Below are 18,663 nucleotides of genomic sequence, written 5' to 3' on the forward strand. Positions count from 1 at the left end.
CGTAATAGGAACTTCTGTTGTTGTATACTGAGACCATAGAATAATTTACCAACATTTAGATATTGAAATATCTCACTTTCTTATCACTAACCCATTAATATAAGATTATATAAACATGTATTTCAAAACATTTCTTTTAAAAATTGACTCCGATAAAACAACATTTTCGTTTTAATATCACCTATAGCTCATTATTATGTTTACTACTCACCAGTACAGCTGTCTTTGAGACTTTATGAGGTAAATCTGTATTGTAAGCGCACTGTAGCAAAGCCTGGACCAGTCTCCTATCCCCGGGTCCGCCTTCCATTCCGGTATACTTATTGTCGTAGATATATTGGACTGGCTCTCCTATGTTGCCAAGAACCTAAGGGAAGGAAATGTGGAAGACGAAAGTCTCACTACAACTTTATCTTAATCCGGATAAAGAAGGAAATATGAAAACCGGAAGTCCGGATGTAATTCTACGATAGCAGACAATCCGAAAGGAGTGTGGTCTATTAGGATAAATAAATCCGACCTGAATTTTAGAGTTCTGTCTTGAAATAGCAGGCACCCAGCAATAGTCAGTTTCCTAGCCTATCGGGTATTCACAGATCATAATTTTTTTCACATCTAAGATTTTTTGTTGTTAAAAACAGTTTTTAAAACTTTTATTCTTTTAGGTTTGAACATGTTATTTTTGACAATTTTATAAACCAATATATACACGGGTAACAAGAGAAGTTATCTGTCAGCTATAAGAAAATTGTCAAGGCAATCTTCAAATTTGTCAAGAAACGAAAACCCATGACAAGGATCTAGTGACTGAAAACACTATTCGTCTCCGTTTAGAGTACAAAATATGAAACAATGATAAGAAGAAACTGATAAAGCAAACACGAAAACATTATTTGCATTCAACTATTATAATGGCTAGCACCATAACGACGCTTATCACAACTTCAATTGTGAATCCTTTAAAGTTATCTTTCACATTTAATCGGTTTTTTTCATATACTGTCACACTTCTAAACAATATCAGCTGTAATCAGATCACGAAATCACATTTTTTCTCAAAATTTACAAAGCACAACTGCAGAACGTCTGCCAAAATCATAAAACAAAATATATTGAACAAAGAGTTATCATATGACTTTCATAATTTGCAAGGTAACATGACTTCAGAAATGAAAATAAACGCTATGTTATAGTATTTATAACAGAAATAACTTACTTTCACACACAAAAAATCCATACCGTACACGTGTGTTTTATGAATTTACCTTTATCATCACGAGAAGTTCATCTATGGTATGCTGCTTCTCAGTTTCAGTTAGAGTCTGTGAAATTCCATTCTGACACGTGTCCCCAATTGTCTGGCGGACATGATGTAGTGTCCGATACAAAGGACCGGATTCCTTTAATATATACATATAAACAGGTAAAATATCTATTACATCTACCAAACAGAGAAATATGATTATCTATGAAAAAGAAAACACAAATACACACTTGTATATAGATCTACACCTGAATATTATTACACTCAGTCTAGTCGAGTTTCTTGTAAAACTGTTTACCTACCATATCTACAGCTAACCCACCAGAAGTCGCAAGCTTGCCGACCATAATGCTCAAAGGAAACCAACAGCTTATTCCTTCTCGTTCTTGGCACATTTCCTAAAATCCACAAAATAGAATCTTATATCTAGATATTTTATTTTTCCCCTTTTATATGAATGATAAAACATCCATGATTAGAATATCCGGTTATAGAAATTTTCATTAACAAGTGTTGGTTATTTTTTATCATTTTGTGTGTGTTTTCCACAACTTGGAATGATATCTACTCACCAACATGGACGTTGCAACCTGTGTTGATGCTTTATGGTACAGGGCAACATCGTATACAAACATATACTCGAGCCAGGAATTAACACGTCCGGCTCTCATTGCCTGTGTGAACACGTTGATACACTCCTCTGTCCCGCAGGAGAGTAAACCATCCAGAAAGAAGTCCTGTTTCAGTCTCTAACGACGTAAAAAAATAACAATGTCATACCTTGAATATACTTCTCTTATTATTTCTATATATATTTCATACTATTAATATGTAGCCATGCTACGAAGAATGATATGTAGTTGTAAATCTAAGTCAAATATGATAAGACTAAACAATTACTGATCGCTTTCCCCTTTTATCCCCTGATAAAACTCGCTGTATAGGGCAATCATGTTGAGTTCTTCAAAGTGCTGACTTGATACTGAAATTATCTATGTGTGCAAGACAAAACGTGGTTATAAACTCAGGCGCAGTTCTCCGAACTCTTTATTAAAGATGGTAAGTCAGATACTCTGGTCCTTATTACCTGCTCTTTCTTGTTACATTGATTTCCATGGTTTCCATGACAGTTCCATACATCTGCCATAACCTCCAACATGTCGTTAATCTGTGCCTGTCGAAGGCACCATAGGAAACCGTGGAATAATTTAGGGTTTGTTTCCAGGGTATCGTTATGAGTTGCTAGCGAGTGCAGCCAGTGACTGATATCATCTCTGGTCACCAGAATAGTTTCTCCGCGATCATCAAACTCATACATCAGACTTCCTGATTTCTTGCCTTTCATTTTACGATTTACATTACTTTCGACGAGAATTCCTGTTTCCTGTAGGATCAGATGCTGACTGAAAAACACCAGTGTTACATATTGACAGATAATAATCACAGCAATCAATTGACTAACGAAAATAATTAAAAGGGCAGTCCACTGTCTCTATGATAACTCTCTTTAGAATGGATCATTATCTCAGTGGTAACCCGACAAAAAGACCATTACATTGTTTCTAAGATACCCATACGTACGAACAGACAACTATATTAGAGCTACCTTTGGTCATTTGCCGAGAAAATGAAATCCTTATGACAATTACCAGATATTCAAGATTTCTATTATATTGATGGCGAAAGTAATAGTACATGTAACTGACACAAGAATTGACTGCTGTTATGAACATTTAAAAGACCTTGCCATTTTCACATTTGTAAAATTGTTAAATCAGAACAAGAAATATGATATTCTATTTATCGTTTTGATTAGCTATGTTAACAAATATATCAAGAAAGGAAGTTTGTTCGAAAGGATACATAATCAAACACCGGGAACACATCTTCCTTAAGAATAGTCCTGCCTCCATAGGTTTAACTTTTGACGGCCATTGAGTGAAAGGGTTTGCAATGATTTATAAATCTCTTTAAGAGAACAAACATGCATGAACTTCTTAAGCTTCCATTCTCTGATAAGTCATGGCTAGATATATTAATGCAATACCCTAACACGTAAGTAGTATATACAGAACACTTTTGACATTTCATGTTTGAATAATAATAATAATATTTTTTTAATTCTGTATTAGGGCATCACATTTATACTTTGACAAAAAATGAGTATCTAACATCACGATATTTTATCACTTTTTGTAACAATTTGACATCTACGTCCTAACAGGACCCGTCAGTGATGCTAAGGGATTAAACTAACAACAAATATCTTTGGTAACCTTGATAACAGCATTATTACCTGACATTGGTCATACATGTTGCAATCCCGGCCCCCTCGCGTGCAAAAGGACGAAACTGTTGTTGCTGTAGACATATTGTTTCCTCGAGTCTGTGGTTTATTCCTAATGTATGTTCACATTTTATTGTTGAATTGAATGGATAAATCAGCTGAAAAAAGAGCAGAAAATAGGAATGTGATGTAGCTTTATAAGATAATTTAGGAATATATAATATACTTTATGCATGGAAGCTGGGGTAGCTTACCTCGTCAATCACACCGTGGACATAGCCCCCATAGACACTCTTGATCATGGATATCAGGTTGTTTTGGCGGTAGTTGTAATGTGGAACCTGACACTTGGTGATGTCTCTGGACGTGTGTATCCTGTTCGGAGTCTCAACTATGTACTCGGTAGGACAGGACCCGATCAAGTCCTCCTACAAAACAACATGATACTTCAAGTCATTATTCAGATTCTATCAAAACTTTAATATTCGTCATAATATACATCCATAATTACCAATGGAGTAATACAGGGTTTTTATTGACTTGCCAGTTCATTGATTATTCTGTTCATATATCGTGCAAAGACAAAACTATAAACCAATTTGTTGAGGGCGGGCTTCTTAAGAAAGTAAAAGTACAAAACTCCGTTAAAGATTTTAAAAATGGCAAGGTGCCCTTGCAGAGTCTCCGATTTCACATGCGAAAGGTGTGGGTTATCTTACTCTGTGTAATTTTCCCCCACATTTGTGTCGATCAATTTTTATTTTCCTCAGTCGCCTCCCATGTTTAGGCCTTTATCTTCACTAACGAGTCCTTATAGGACGAAACAGCGGCATGGTGCAGTTTAATTCATTATTTGGCTCTACTGAATCTAGTCATTAATTTATGTTGAAAGATGCTAAATAGCCACCTGGGAATCGTCAAGAGACTTAATACGCTATGTTATAATTATTGATTATTTATCTACCCAATATTGCATGTGGAGATTAACATTTAATCGGAAAGATTGCGATGTTGATTGTAACATTTAATTAAGCTGACATCATTTACATAAACACGGCTATTACTTCAGTATTAATGTTATGAAGGTAATTCCATGTTCATACAGATGAAGTTACATACAAGTGTACCATGTCTTTCATGACAGGTAAGAAACGATGAAGTTAACAGATCTTTGAATATGGTTTTCAGGAGATTTTACAATCGGCAATATCAAACAGAATTGGGTAGTGATTGGAGTGTAGACCTATCCAATGAAAATCACAATGAAATGATAACTTACCGTCTCCATGGTATGTGTCTGGTCTCCGGGTGCCTCTGTGATGAGTTTGATCTGGAGTGCTGACAGAATCCCACGCTTTATGTTGAGAGCGTCGTTTGTCTCTGCTTGATCCACCACAATAGTGTGTGGACGAATCGTCCCACTACCAAACTGGAAGTACAGCTCCCTACAATTTCAACAAATATTGGTAACAAATACACATTCATAAACAACGACAAAATAAGTTCGAATCGTCTCAAGTCCAAATTGAACGAAAAGCTCCCAACAACTACAAAAGCTAAATGCAAGTTAATTACAAATGTTAATCAGTATATGCTATCTAAAATGAGGTCCAACGGCCAAACTGGATAAAGGCAATCAAGTGGATGACAGGCTCAATATCCACATGTTAAAACACCGGGAAGATCATATTCAGGCAGAAATATAGAAAATAACACTTAAGATGTTAGTAAATCAGTATTGGTAATTGATCAACATCACCCAATGTAAAATCTAAGAAACGTCAAATTATATCAATGATATCAAGAGATTTATAAGATATTCAAATACATGGACAATACCAACATGTCTACATCAATCCTAATTCAAACTCAACTTCAATCAAAACAGGGCAAAGAAAGAGCATATGTTCTAGAAGAGTAATCGTGGGCTGCTTCATCGACAACACCCGTCATGTAAATCTCGATTAATCCAAGTAATCTTACGGTCCCAAATGAGGTTAAGATTTATAGCAACGAAACTACCAGATTATCTAACAAGAAGTCATCATGAAAAATATTATGCCCTTGGAGTATTAACATAACGCTCCAAAATACCCACTTACATTTCACATACTTAGGACAATGACATATATCTGTTTACAGTTTTATACCATGCACCACCAGGACCGTCTTAAATTAGTTAGGATAATCTCTTTTGTCAGTAAATAAACACGGGTCAAAATTTACCCTCCTAGAAGATTTGTTATATCTGCTGACAAAGCTGTATCTTTGATATACAAGTCATCTTCTCCTAATTGTCGGTGATAAAGCGAACACGTCGTTACCTGTAAACAAAACAACAGGAATTTTACAGTATATTAGTTGTCATTCATATGAGATTGAAAGGGAAGTCAGTCATTTTTAACATTCTTGGCTTCTGGCGGGGAAAATGAGAAAAAAAAAACACGATTGATTTCGTGAATCTCAAATGAAATGGAAACGAATAGAAATCTTTACTTTTGCAAAAGTATTCGTAAATATAGCGTTTGATTAAACTGATTCAAAACTCTAAATCGTTAAATGGAACCTTCAGCCAGCCAATCACAGCTCATCTAGGTCATATCACACGTGTGTCGTAGCTAAATTTATATAAGGGGTGGTATTTGGTTGATTAACAATTACAATTGTTACATTTGCTAACAATTACGATGATTGTTTATGAGCAGGCAGGACAAATGTGAATTTTAGATAAGACATGACCGACTGTCAGGTGAGGAAACATGCTCAGGTATCGCTAAATTATACTGTAAACAATTATTACAAACCAAATGTAACATTTGAAACAAACAAGAATGTTGATCATAAACGGGGAAAGTCACGACCAACTGTTGACAAGAAAACTTATGAACAAATCTAAACAAATTTAAACATACATGCATGGTCTGTGTACAGGCAAATTCAAAATATAAGTAGTTCAGCAACTGTATTCGTTGTAATAAAAGCTGACTCTGCTTAGTCATATACATCTATATATTTAAATGCAAAAGGATACAAAAAACATCAGAAGTGAATAAGTACTGCATGAAAAACGAGACAAAACTGGACAAAACTTACATTCATATAAGCTTCACACTTCCTCCGTGCTTCTACCACAACCTCACAGTCAAGTTTAAAAGCCGATTTAGACTTTGTCGTTCCCACAAAACTCGTCTCCACTGTGGTACTGTAATGGTAGAGGTACTTGTGGCCACGATGGAACCTAACCTCTACAAATACAAATCAATATAGATAAATAACTGAGGGCGGAACCTAACCTCTACAAATACAAATCAATATATATAAATAACTGAGGGCGGGGCCTAACCTCTACAAATACAAATCAATATAGATAAATAACTGAGGGCGGAACCTAACCTCTACAAATACAAATCAATATAGATAAATAACTGAGGGCAGAACCTAACCTCTACAAATACAAATCAATATAGATAAATAACTGAGGGCGGGGCCTAACCTCTACAAATACAAATCAATATAGATAAATAACTCAGGGTGGGGCCTAACCTCTACAAATACAAATCAATATAGATAAATAACTCAGGGCGGGGCCTAACCTCTACAAATACAAATCAATATAGATAAATAACTGAGGGCGGGACCTAACCTCTACAAATACAAATCAATATAGATAAATAACTGAGGGCGGAACCTAACCTCTACAAATACAAATCAATATAGATGAAATAACTGAGGGCGGGACCTAACCTCTACAAATACAAACCAATATAGATAAATAACTCAGGGCGGAACCTAACCTCTACAAATACAAATCAATATAGATAAATAACTGAGGGCGGGGCCTAACCTCTACAAATACAAATCAATATAGATAAATAACTGAGGGCGGAACCTAACCTCTACAAATACAAATCAATATAGATAAATAACTCAGGGCGGGGCCTAACCTCTACAAATACAAATCAATATAGATAAATAACTGAGGGCGGAACCTAACCTCTACAAATACAAACCAATATAGATGAAATAACTCAGGGCGGAACCTCACCTCTACAAATACAAATCAATATAGATAAATAACTGAGGGCGGAACCTAACCTCTACAAATACAAATCAATATAGATAAATAACCGAGGGCGGAACCTAACCTCTACAAATACAAACCAATATAGATGAAATAACTCAGGGCGGAACCTCACCTCTACAAATACAAATCAATATAGATAAATAACTGAGGGCGGAACCTAACCTCTACAAATACAAATCAATATAGATAAATAACTGAGGGCGGAACCTAACCTCTACAAATACAAATCAATATATATAAATAACTGAGGGCGGGGCCTAACCTCTACAAATACAAATCAATATAGATGAAATAACTCAGGGCGGAACCTCACCTCTACAAATACAAATCAATATAGATAAATAACTGAGGGCGGAACCTAACCTCTACAAATACAAATCAATATAGATAAATAACTCAGGGCGGAACCTAACCTCTACAAATACAAATCAATATATATAAATAACTGAGGGCGGGGCCTAACCTCTACAAATACAAATCAATATAGATGAAATAACTCAGGGCGGAACCTAACCTCTACAAATACAAATCAATATAGATAAATAACTCAGGGCGGAACCTAACCTCTACAAATACAAATCAATATAGATAAATAACTCAGGGCGGGGCCTAACCTCTACAAATACAAATCAATATAGATGAAATAACTCAGGGCGGAACCTCACCTCTACAAATACAAATCAATATAGATAAATAACTCAGGGCGGAACCTAACCTCTACAAATACAAATCAATATAGATAAATAACTCAGGGCGGGGCCTAACCTCTACAAATACAAATCAATATAGATAAATAACCGAGGGCGGAACCTAACCTCTACAAATACAAACCAATTTAGATGAAATAACTGAGGGCAGAACCTAACCTCTACAAATACAAATCAATATAGATAAATAACTGAGGGCGGAACCTAACCTCTACAAATACAAATCAATATAGATAAATAACTGAGGGCGGAACCTAACCTCTACAAATACAAATCAATATAGATAAATAACTGAGGGCAGAACCTAACCTCTACAAATACAAATCAATATAGATAAATAACTGAGGGCGGAACCTAACCTCTACAAATACAAATCAATATAGATAAATAACTGAGGGCGGAACCTAACCTCTACAAATACAAATCAATATAGATAAATAACTGAGGGCGGAACCTAACCTCTACAAATACAAATCAATATAGATAAATAACAAACCTCTACAAATACAAATCAATATAGATAAATAACTGAGGGCGGAACCTAACCTCTACAAATACAAATCAATATAGATAAATAACTGAGGGCGGAACCTAACCTCTACAAATACAAATCAATATAGATAAATAACCGAGGGCGGAACCTAACCTCTACAAATACAAATCAAACCTCTACAAATACTAATATATAGATAAATAACTGAGGGGAAACCTAACCTCTACAAATACAAATCAATATAGATACAAATACAAATCAATATAGATAAATAACTGAGGGCGGAACCTAACCTCTACAAATACAAATCAATATAGATAAATAACTCAGGGCGGGGCCTAACCTCTACAAATACAAATCAATATAGATAAATAACTGAGGGCGGGACCTAACCTCTACAAATACAAATCAATATAGATAAATAACTGAGGGCGGGACCTAACCTCTACAAATACAAATCAATATAGATAAATAACTGAGGGCGGGGCCTAACCTCTACAAATACAAATCAATATAGATAAATAACTGAGGGCGGGACCTAACCTCTACAAATACAAATCAATATAGATAAATAACTGAGGGCGGGGCCTAACCTCTACAAATACAAATCAATATAGATGAAATAACTCAGGGCGGAACCTAACCTCTACAAATACAAATCAATATAGATAAATACGTCACGAGGGAACCTCACCTCTACAAATACAAATCAATATAGATAAATAACTGAGGGCGGAACCTAACCTCTACAAATACAAATCAATATAGATAAATAACTCACGAGGAAACCTAACCTCTACAAATACAAATCAATATAGATAAATAACTGAGGGCGGAACCTAACCTCTACAAATACAAATCAATATAGATAAATAACCGAGGGCGGAACCTAACCTCTACAAATACAAATCAATATAGATAAATAACTGAGGGCGGAACCTAACCTCTACAAATACAAATCAATATAGATAAATAACTGAGGGCGGAACCTAACCTCTACAAATACAAATCAATATAGATAAATAACTCAGGGCGGGACCTAACCTCTACAAATACAAATCAATATAGATAAATAACTGAGGGCAGAACCTAACCTCTACAAATACAAACCAATATAGATGAAATAACTGAGGGCGGAACCTAACCTCTACAAATACAAATCAATATAGATAAATAACTGAGGGCGGAACCTAACCTCTACAAATACAAATCAATATTGATAAATACGTCACGAGGGAACCTAACCTCTACAAATACAAATCAATATAGATAAATAACTCAGGGCGGAACCTAACCTCTACAAATACAAATCAATATAGATAAATAACTCAGGGCGGAACCTAACCTCTACAAATACAAATCAATATAGATAAATAAAACTGAGGGCGGAACCTAACCTCTACAAATACAAATCAATATAGATAAATAACTGAGGGCGGAACCTAACCTCTACAAATACAAATCAATAGATAAATAACTGAGGGCGGAACCTAACCTCTACAAATACAAATCAATATAGATAAATAACTCAGGGCAGAACCTAACCTCTACAAATACAAATCAATATAGATAAATAACTGAGGGCGGAACCTAACCTCTACAAATACAAATCAATATAGATAAATAACTCAGGGCAGAACCTAACCTCTACAAATACAAATCAATATAGATAAATAACCGAGGGCGGAACCTAACCTCTACAAATACAAATCAATATAGATAAATAACTGAGGGCGGAACCTAACCTCTACAAATACAAATCAATATAGATAAATAACTGAGGGCGGAACCTAACCTCTACAAATACAAATCAATATAGATAAATAACTGAGGGCGGGACCTAACCTCTACAAATACAAATCAATATAGATAAATAACTCAGGGCGGGGCCTAACCTCTACAAATACAAATCAATATAGATAAATAACTCAGGGCGGGGCCTAACCTCTACAAATACAAATCAATATAGATAAATAACTCAGGGCGGGGCCTAACCTCTACAAATACAAATCAATATAGATAAATAACTGAGGGCGGGACCTAACCTCTACAAATACAAATCAATATAGATAAATAACTGAGGGCGGGACCTAACCTCTACAAATACAAATCAATATAGATAAATAACTGAGGGCGGAACCTAACCTCTACAAATACAAATCAATATAGATAAATAACCGAGGGCGAGACCTAACCTCTACAAATACAAATCAATATAGATAAATAACTGAGGGCGGGACCTAACCTCTACAAATACAAATCAATATAGATAAATAACTGAGGGCGGAACCTAACCTCTACAAATACAAATCAATATAGATAAATAACTGAGGGCGGGACCTAACCTCTACAAATACAAATCAATATAGATAAATAACTGAGGGCGGGACCTAACCTCTACAAATACAAATCAATATAGATAAATAACTGAGGGCGGGACCTAACCTCTACAAATACAAATCAATATAGATAAATAACTGAGGGCGGAACCTAACCTCTACAAATACAAATCAATATAGATAAATAAACTAACCTCTACAAATACAAATCAATATAGATAAATAACTGAATGGCGGGACCTAACCTCTACAAATACAAATCAATATAGATAAATATCTGAGGGCGGGACCTAACCTCTACAAATACAAATCAATATAGATAAATAACTGAGGGCGGGACCTAACCTCTACAAATACAAATCAATATAGATAAATAACTCACGAGGGAACCTAACCTCTACAAATACAAATCAATATAGATAAATAACTCAGGGCGGGACCTAACCTCTACAAATACAAATCAATATAGATAAATAACTGAGGGCGGGACCTAACCTCTACAAATACAAATCAATATAGATAAATAACTGAGGGCGGGACCTAACCTCTACAAATACAAATCAATATAGATAAATAACTGAGGGCGGGACCTAACCTCTACAAATACAAATCAATATAGATAAATAACTCACGAGGGAACCTAACCTCTACAAATACTAATCAATATAGATAAATAACTCAGGGCGGGACCTAACCTCTACAAATACAAATCAATATAGATAAATAACTCACGAGGGAACCTAACCTCTACAAATACTAATCAATATTGATGAATACGGTTACGGCGAGACCTTACCTCTAAAAATACAAACCAACATAGATTAAAACGGCACGACAGAACCTTACATCTGTACATACAAAACAATATTCTTAAATATGTCAAAGCTGAATTTAACTTCTGCAGATTCAAACTAACAGCGATAAAATGTTATGCAAATACATCAAAATTACACTGAATCAGAAAATTAATAATTGATCAAACCCAACGCCACAAAACGTATTGTTAAAATACATGTACAATTACTTACCTACAAATGCAAACAACAAATATTAAGATTTTGTTGTTGGTCCTTGTACCTCATGATTATAAATGCGTACAAATGAGATTTCATGCAAGTTAAAGATACAAACGAATCTGTTCGTGCAAATCACAATTATCTATAAAACATAAATATAATTGAACGAAACCATTGTATATGAATATATACAATTCATAAATACAACCTCTTTGTAGCAGAAAATCTATTTTTTTTTACTTTGGTTTAAACAATAATTTATTTTCAGATTTTCATTTACAACATACACATACACTAATTATAAAATTGAAAAAATGGATCTGGCAACAAGATTTTTTTTTTACTTTTGAAATAGTATGTAGAAATTTAGCGTAACATTGCCACATAAGTATATAAGCGTTCGTTTGAGCTAACTCAGTCGACATTAAAACGTGCAAGTCATGCCTTAAATTCCGTTAAATATATTATTGTTACATCGTTTGAAAACAACCTAAAAGTAAATCCAGTTTTCTTTTTCACCTTGATCTTTGTGTTAAGATACATGAGTCGTCCTTACCGTCCCTGTCACAGATGACGGGCTTCGTAATCCGTGCTTCAAATGCCGAGGTTTCTGGAAAACATAATGTGGGTAATATTAGGAATATATCTTCCAATGAAAATTCATCTAGTTTTTGTTAGACATCCTAGGCATTCAAACTTGTTCTAAAAAGAAGTATTGTATCATTCTGTAGAATTCATAGGTCGCCATTTGAAGTGAACTACTTGTATAATTCTACAGCTGTTCGTTACCGATTTCTCCAGTATACATTAATTATCAGTCGACTTAACTAGACTTTTGAGATAAGCCATTTTGCTTTAGAACGTGTATATATCAGAGATAAATAATGCTGACTATTTATGGTAATTTAAGTTCTAGGTTAATTGATTTGGGTTAATTTGGGTTAGTAAGAAAATAGGTTGAGATCATACTGGAATCAGATTGTCCTTTGGAAATGATAACACCAAGATTCCTTAGAAAGATCAATTGCATAAAAGACACCAGTCAATAGCACATTGCATAATAAATTCAACTTAAGATACAGTACAGCTAAAATTAAACAGCACTATATAAAATGAAATGAAAAAATGAAAAAAAAAAAACATCAATCATATTGTGAAAAGATATGGAAATTGATTTCATCTATGATTTTAATGACCTATATATTGACATTTGGCATTATTTTACATAGCTATGAGATATGTAAATGAAAAATTATACCACAATTATCAAAATTATTATCAATGTTATATATTTGTATATATTATATTTATCACTAAATCCTGTGATATTTGATGAACATAATGACCTGTGGAACATTTCTATTTAAGTTACACGGTGCACAAATGAAACGTATATTATAGTGAAAAGAGTGAATGAGAATTTGACCTTTGAACTGGAATGACATTGTATATTAAACATTACTTTTGATGAATAAACCTAAAAAGCATTGATTTGAAAAACAATTTATTTGTGACCTTGAGTGATAAATATATTGAACTTGGAATGACTAAACATTGGTATAAATCTCTATCAGTATTATTCATAATTAAGGATGTATGACGGATGGATTTCCAAAATTTCGAAAATTTAACATTTGTTCCAGTGATTAATTTTGAAAGGTAATTGATTACAGAAAAAAAATTTAAAAGCACAATGTTGCTACAGTCAGAATATGTGTAATGAGGAAACATTAATTTTCGCCTTTTTTGTATCAAAATTTTGTTGAATTCTACCTTCTAGGGGAATTATACATGCGAGAATTACGCTGGCAATGGGAAAATGTTGACGCCGAAAACCGAATCACGACGTCAAGTACGCCGTCAAAAAATGTAGTCCGCAAAAAAATGACTGTATGTCAAATTAGGCTTTCAATTTTGGCATATCGTTAATGTAACTATTTTCGACTTCCGGTCAACATGAGTTGATTTGAAGTGTGAAAGACTTCTGTAATTCATTCGGAAATATTCAAACATTTCTGAGATTTTAAACTTAATCTCTAATTAAGAAAGCGTACCAGTGAATACACAGATGAATGCATAATGTAGTACTAAATGAAATAATTCCAACGAGACCATGCAAAGCCAAATAAGCTGTTTATGAATTTAGATAATTTAAAAATGGGTTACTTTCCAGTTTAATGTGTAAAACATAACTTACCCCAGATGAGACAAAGTATCAGTAGACATACTGATGTTCCCGCCATAGTTGGTCGGGACCGAGCCCGCGTGTGCGACTGTAGAGACCGCTTGTATATCGGTGACCTTGCGTAATGACACCTAATACGTATAAACAACATCAGCCGGGAGGAAAAGAGGTTAATGACCACCGAGAAGTTAGATTAGGAAATGCTGTTTTGCAGATCCAAATTTGATACTCTGAAGTGGTTTAAAAGTGGGCGAAGTCTGTTGACCCTTAAACTTTTAATGTTGTATAGCGCTATTGACATCGACCTTCTCCTGTGCTAAATATATATATAACGGTTTGTCAAACCTATATATCATTTAGAAATAGCGTTACTTTGACGTTTTATAGAATTAATGTGAAAGATGAAGGCTTGATTATTTGGTTTCGACATATATGAATTTACAATTTTTATAAAAAAAAAAAAAAAAAAAAACTGATATCATCACTGGTGATGATGTCATTTTTCCAACAACTGAAATTTGTTGATTTGCATGTAGGAAATAAAATCCCGTATACATCGCTATTTTTCTGTTATCTGGTAAACGAAACAGTTTTGTAAGCGAATCCTTGTAGATAACAGCATGAAATGGCAGAACGAAACATAAAGCAGGTTATTCAAAATTCGTAGTCTTGTTATCAAGAGTGACGTCAAACTATATGACGTCAAGGAACGCGCTATTATCTCCCGGACTAACTTATACAACCGCTTTATTTTATGTTTATATCGGCTGTTTTCGTTTTTTCCTTCATAGATGTAATAAAGAGATACGTTTATGATGGTCTGTTAAATACCATGTATATTTCACTAGTATTGCAGGATATATCTATGTTTCGTCGCAGCGATCTCTTTGAGAGAAAAAAACGAAAAACAAATCTACGTAAATCATTTTGTCAGGCTACTGTGATATGAAATCGCAGTCAGTGTTCCCTGTCACCAGTATAACTCAGTTAACAACAGTTGCGATATAGCACATGTGAAAGGCTATCCCCCCCTTAATACTGCGTATAAGCGGAGGATTGACGTCACGATGTCACAAATGAGGTCTATGCCTGAACATACAGCAGGTACCTTTCACTTCTGTTCTATAAATAGAATCATTCCCTCTCAATACCCCATCGCGAATATTAAGTGGTCGGACTTTGTATTAGTGTTATATACGGGCACCACTTGACGGGGTCACCAAACACAAAACGGAAGGGGACACCGTCACCAAGATATTTTACATAGTTATAGAGCTGATATTGAAAGACAATTTCTACAGAGATAGGGTTTTCAACGTTTTAAACAGAACAACTAAGGCTACAAATTATTGAACCATCATCTTTGAATAAACTCAGTTCAATAAGGTTAATATATATCAAGGTTAAGTCTTAATCAAGTATATATCTAATGGAAGGTTTTATCATACAGGCTAGTGATATTGAACAGTGTAATTATGGAAATGGCGTAGTCGACGTATTGGTAGCTGTGCTTATCGTTATTTCCCTCTTACTTATTAGAGAATAAGGATAGTGATAACAAATTGGCTATTGTGTTCTCTAACTTATTAGAGCTGAGAAAGCAATCTGATCTATGATGACGTTAAAATGCCTCTTTGATTATTATTTTTCAAAAGCTTATATTGAGTGAAATATATGTGATATTGAAGGGAAACTTTTAAAAACTTCTTTTTATTTGTTTTTTATTACAGTTTAAAAGGAAAATCAATCAGAAATATAGCCGATGGAAACATAAGGTAACGGGTGTATCATAAAACTAGGGAAAAATGTCCCGTTGGTTGATGTCGGATATTTCGGATCAACAAATAGACGACACCACTTATGCCAATAGCCTGATTGAAGAGTTAACTACCAAACTCGACGAAAATGTTGTTAACCAGAAACTCGATAATTTTTATGATTTCGTTTTACGTATATTTCTTCTGTGATTTGGTTGTATTTTTACGAAATACGCTTCAATATAGTTCACACACATATATTTATACCGCCGTTTACCTTTCTTGGAGAGGAAACCTCTCATAACAAGAAAAAGAATGCGATCATTCAATTTAGAACTGTGTATGGTGATGTACAGGGAGGGAAAATCGAATGTTCTTGTATAAGAGATGTTTTTAGAAGAGGGTGCTGAAGATTGGTCAAAAGCTCTTTGAGTTCTTCAAAATCCACATACTATTAATTCCACTTCCTGAGTAAACAGTATCACGATGAGACTTTAACCCATATTTGCTAGTATGTAAAATGGAGGTTAGTTGTTTAGAAAAAGGCTTGGTTGAACAGTTAGACGAGTCAGCTATAAAACGTCGTTTATATGGATTGTTGAGAAATTTAAGGATCCAGTATAAATGGGGAAGGTCCGTATACTTATCATTAATAGGCAATCTAAATCATTGTATTAATGAAGCATGATTAGCTATTATTTCGTCTTTTGAAATTTTGCATAATGCATTGGTGGGGCTTCCTTCGTTGTGAAGCAAGCCCAGTTCTTTTTGTGTATAGCGAATGTAATAATGTTTACAGACAAAAATCAAGTTATGGGACGCTTTATCTGCAGACACAATAACATATCTGTCGTGTAAATCTTGAACTGTGGATTTCTCATCAAGCTGCAAACTCTTTAAGAATGATGAACGGAATAAACATAACCCACTAAGAAAGTGAATTCAACACAGAATGTTCTCGTTTCGCCCATACTCTGGCATAGTTTTCATCAGAATCCAGACGTTTCTTGAAAATTTACATTCCAATGAACGGAAAGGGTTTCGCGATTTTTAGGACCCTCCATGAAAAGCTCTCGTAGCTTAACATTTTGAATAATGCTTAAATCACCAGTGCCCAGTTGGACCATAGTTATAAGTAGAGGTAGAAAAGGAACAAGCTGACGGAGGACAAGTTCTAATGTCATCAACATTCAGTTGCTGCAGCGTTTGATTGTAGTTGAAATGTTTGAAGGCAATGGACATGGGGTAACTGTAGAAAATTAAGGTGTGTTGCTTCTTTGAATGTATGGTGGAATGTTAGTCTGAACAGACTGGTGTAAGATATTGCTGATGTTTATAGCATCCACTCCCTTATTTATAAACTGAACATTCATATATTGGTGAATTGTTGAAGGATCGCGGCCATCTGTACGGTCAGGTTTAGTCTTATTTGTACCATATCATCAATAATTTTATGAAGTCTCCAAGCTAGTTTCCACAGGTCACCAGAAGCAGTATGAGACGAATCCACTTCCGTACGGAAAATCATCGACAGGATGGAATTGTGTTAGAGGTTGAAATGTTGATACAAATATTGATTCTCTCAGCGGTTTACTGCTGAACAGTGACCATTCATACGTTGTCTCATCTGTCCTTTTGTTTCACCAACATATATTCAACCACACAAAATTTACTGAATAGATAAAAGATCTAATTAAATTTCATTGTGTGGTTCATTCCATATCTTGTGTACATCAACAGCAGCTGGGTCAAATAAATATATACAGAACTGACAGAGAGAAAATATTTGTTAAAAAGTCTCATTCGAACTTCATGAATTACTGTGGTATCATATATCATATTTGCTATCAATTTTATAAAAATATGTTCATAGTTATAGAATATGTTACACATTCATATAACAAATCTTGCACCATCATTACAAAGTTTTTAATTGTTTTGAAGTGACGCTGAATTAAGGTAAGAACGTGACAATTTAAACTATTGTCATTTTTGCTGAACCTGCTCTACCGGACTGTTTATCTAATCAGAACAGTTTACACAAACATTAGAATTCCCGATTATACATGCAAGTCGTTTTTATCAACGAATGTGACTTAATTTCTTTTGGGCGGTGTGTTGAGGCGTCCATACTAAAGTATCCGATGTATTGGTTTTATTTACAGGGTTGCTAGGTGATGTATAGGTGAGGAATAGAGTAAAAATGAATATATAATCTTCTATATCGTCTATCTATGCCTGGTTCTCTTCAAATATCCTTGCTGTCTGGTAGATAATCATTTAGCTGAAATTAGTAAAAGCCAATACACTGATTAAAAAGAAACACAGTGTTGTTAAAATGCACATCTAGAAACGAATTTACACGTTTTAGATATGATTCAGACTTGCTAATACAAGTATTCAAAATCGCACGGCACCATACAAATTGATCGATGCGTTTTTTCATGCAATAATTGTCACAAAATTATTGATTTGTTCAAATTAAAAATACTTCTGGAACACTAACGACCAAAACACTTTAAAGAGACGCC

At 34.4% G+C, this 18,663-nt stretch overlaps 1 protein-coding gene across 1 annotated transcript in view; it reads right to left on the reverse strand.

Annotated features, from left to right (window-relative positions):
* Window positions 1-14,443, reverse strand: part of LOC132560585 (uncharacterized) — a 39,345-nt gene extending 24,902 nt beyond the window's left edge. The window contains exons 1-12 of the mRNA XM_060225249.1: window positions 14,388-14,443; window positions 12,747-12,800; window positions 6,645-6,796; window positions 5,778-5,875; window positions 4,831-4,996; window positions 3,806-3,979; window positions 3,561-3,709; window positions 2,352-2,667; window positions 1,837-2,013; window positions 1,567-1,662; window positions 1,266-1,400; window positions 212-367 (exon numbers count right to left, since the gene is read on the reverse strand). Coding sequence (XP_060081232.1) covers window positions 212-367; window positions 1,266-1,400; window positions 1,567-1,662; window positions 1,837-2,013; window positions 2,352-2,667; window positions 3,561-3,709; window positions 3,806-3,979; window positions 4,831-4,996; window positions 5,778-5,875; window positions 6,645-6,796; window positions 12,747-12,800; window positions 14,388-14,433 — 1,719 coding nt within the window. The 5' untranslated portion in view covers window positions 14,434-14,443. The remainder of the gene's footprint in view (window positions 1-211; window positions 368-1,265; window positions 1,401-1,566; window positions 1,663-1,836; window positions 2,014-2,351; window positions 2,668-3,560; window positions 3,710-3,805; window positions 3,980-4,830; window positions 4,997-5,777; window positions 5,876-6,644; window positions 6,797-12,746; window positions 12,801-14,387) is intronic.
* Window positions 14,444-18,663: the final 4,220 nt, after the last annotated feature.

The sequence above is a fragment of the Ylistrum balloti genome, unplaced genomic scaffold (assembly GCF_031769215.1).
Source record: "Ylistrum balloti isolate Yb309-2 unplaced genomic scaffold, AGI_CSIRO_Ybal_v1 Utg369668, whole genome shotgun sequence".
NCBI lineage: Eukaryota > Metazoa > Mollusca > Bivalvia > Pectinida > Pectinidae > Ylistrum > Ylistrum balloti.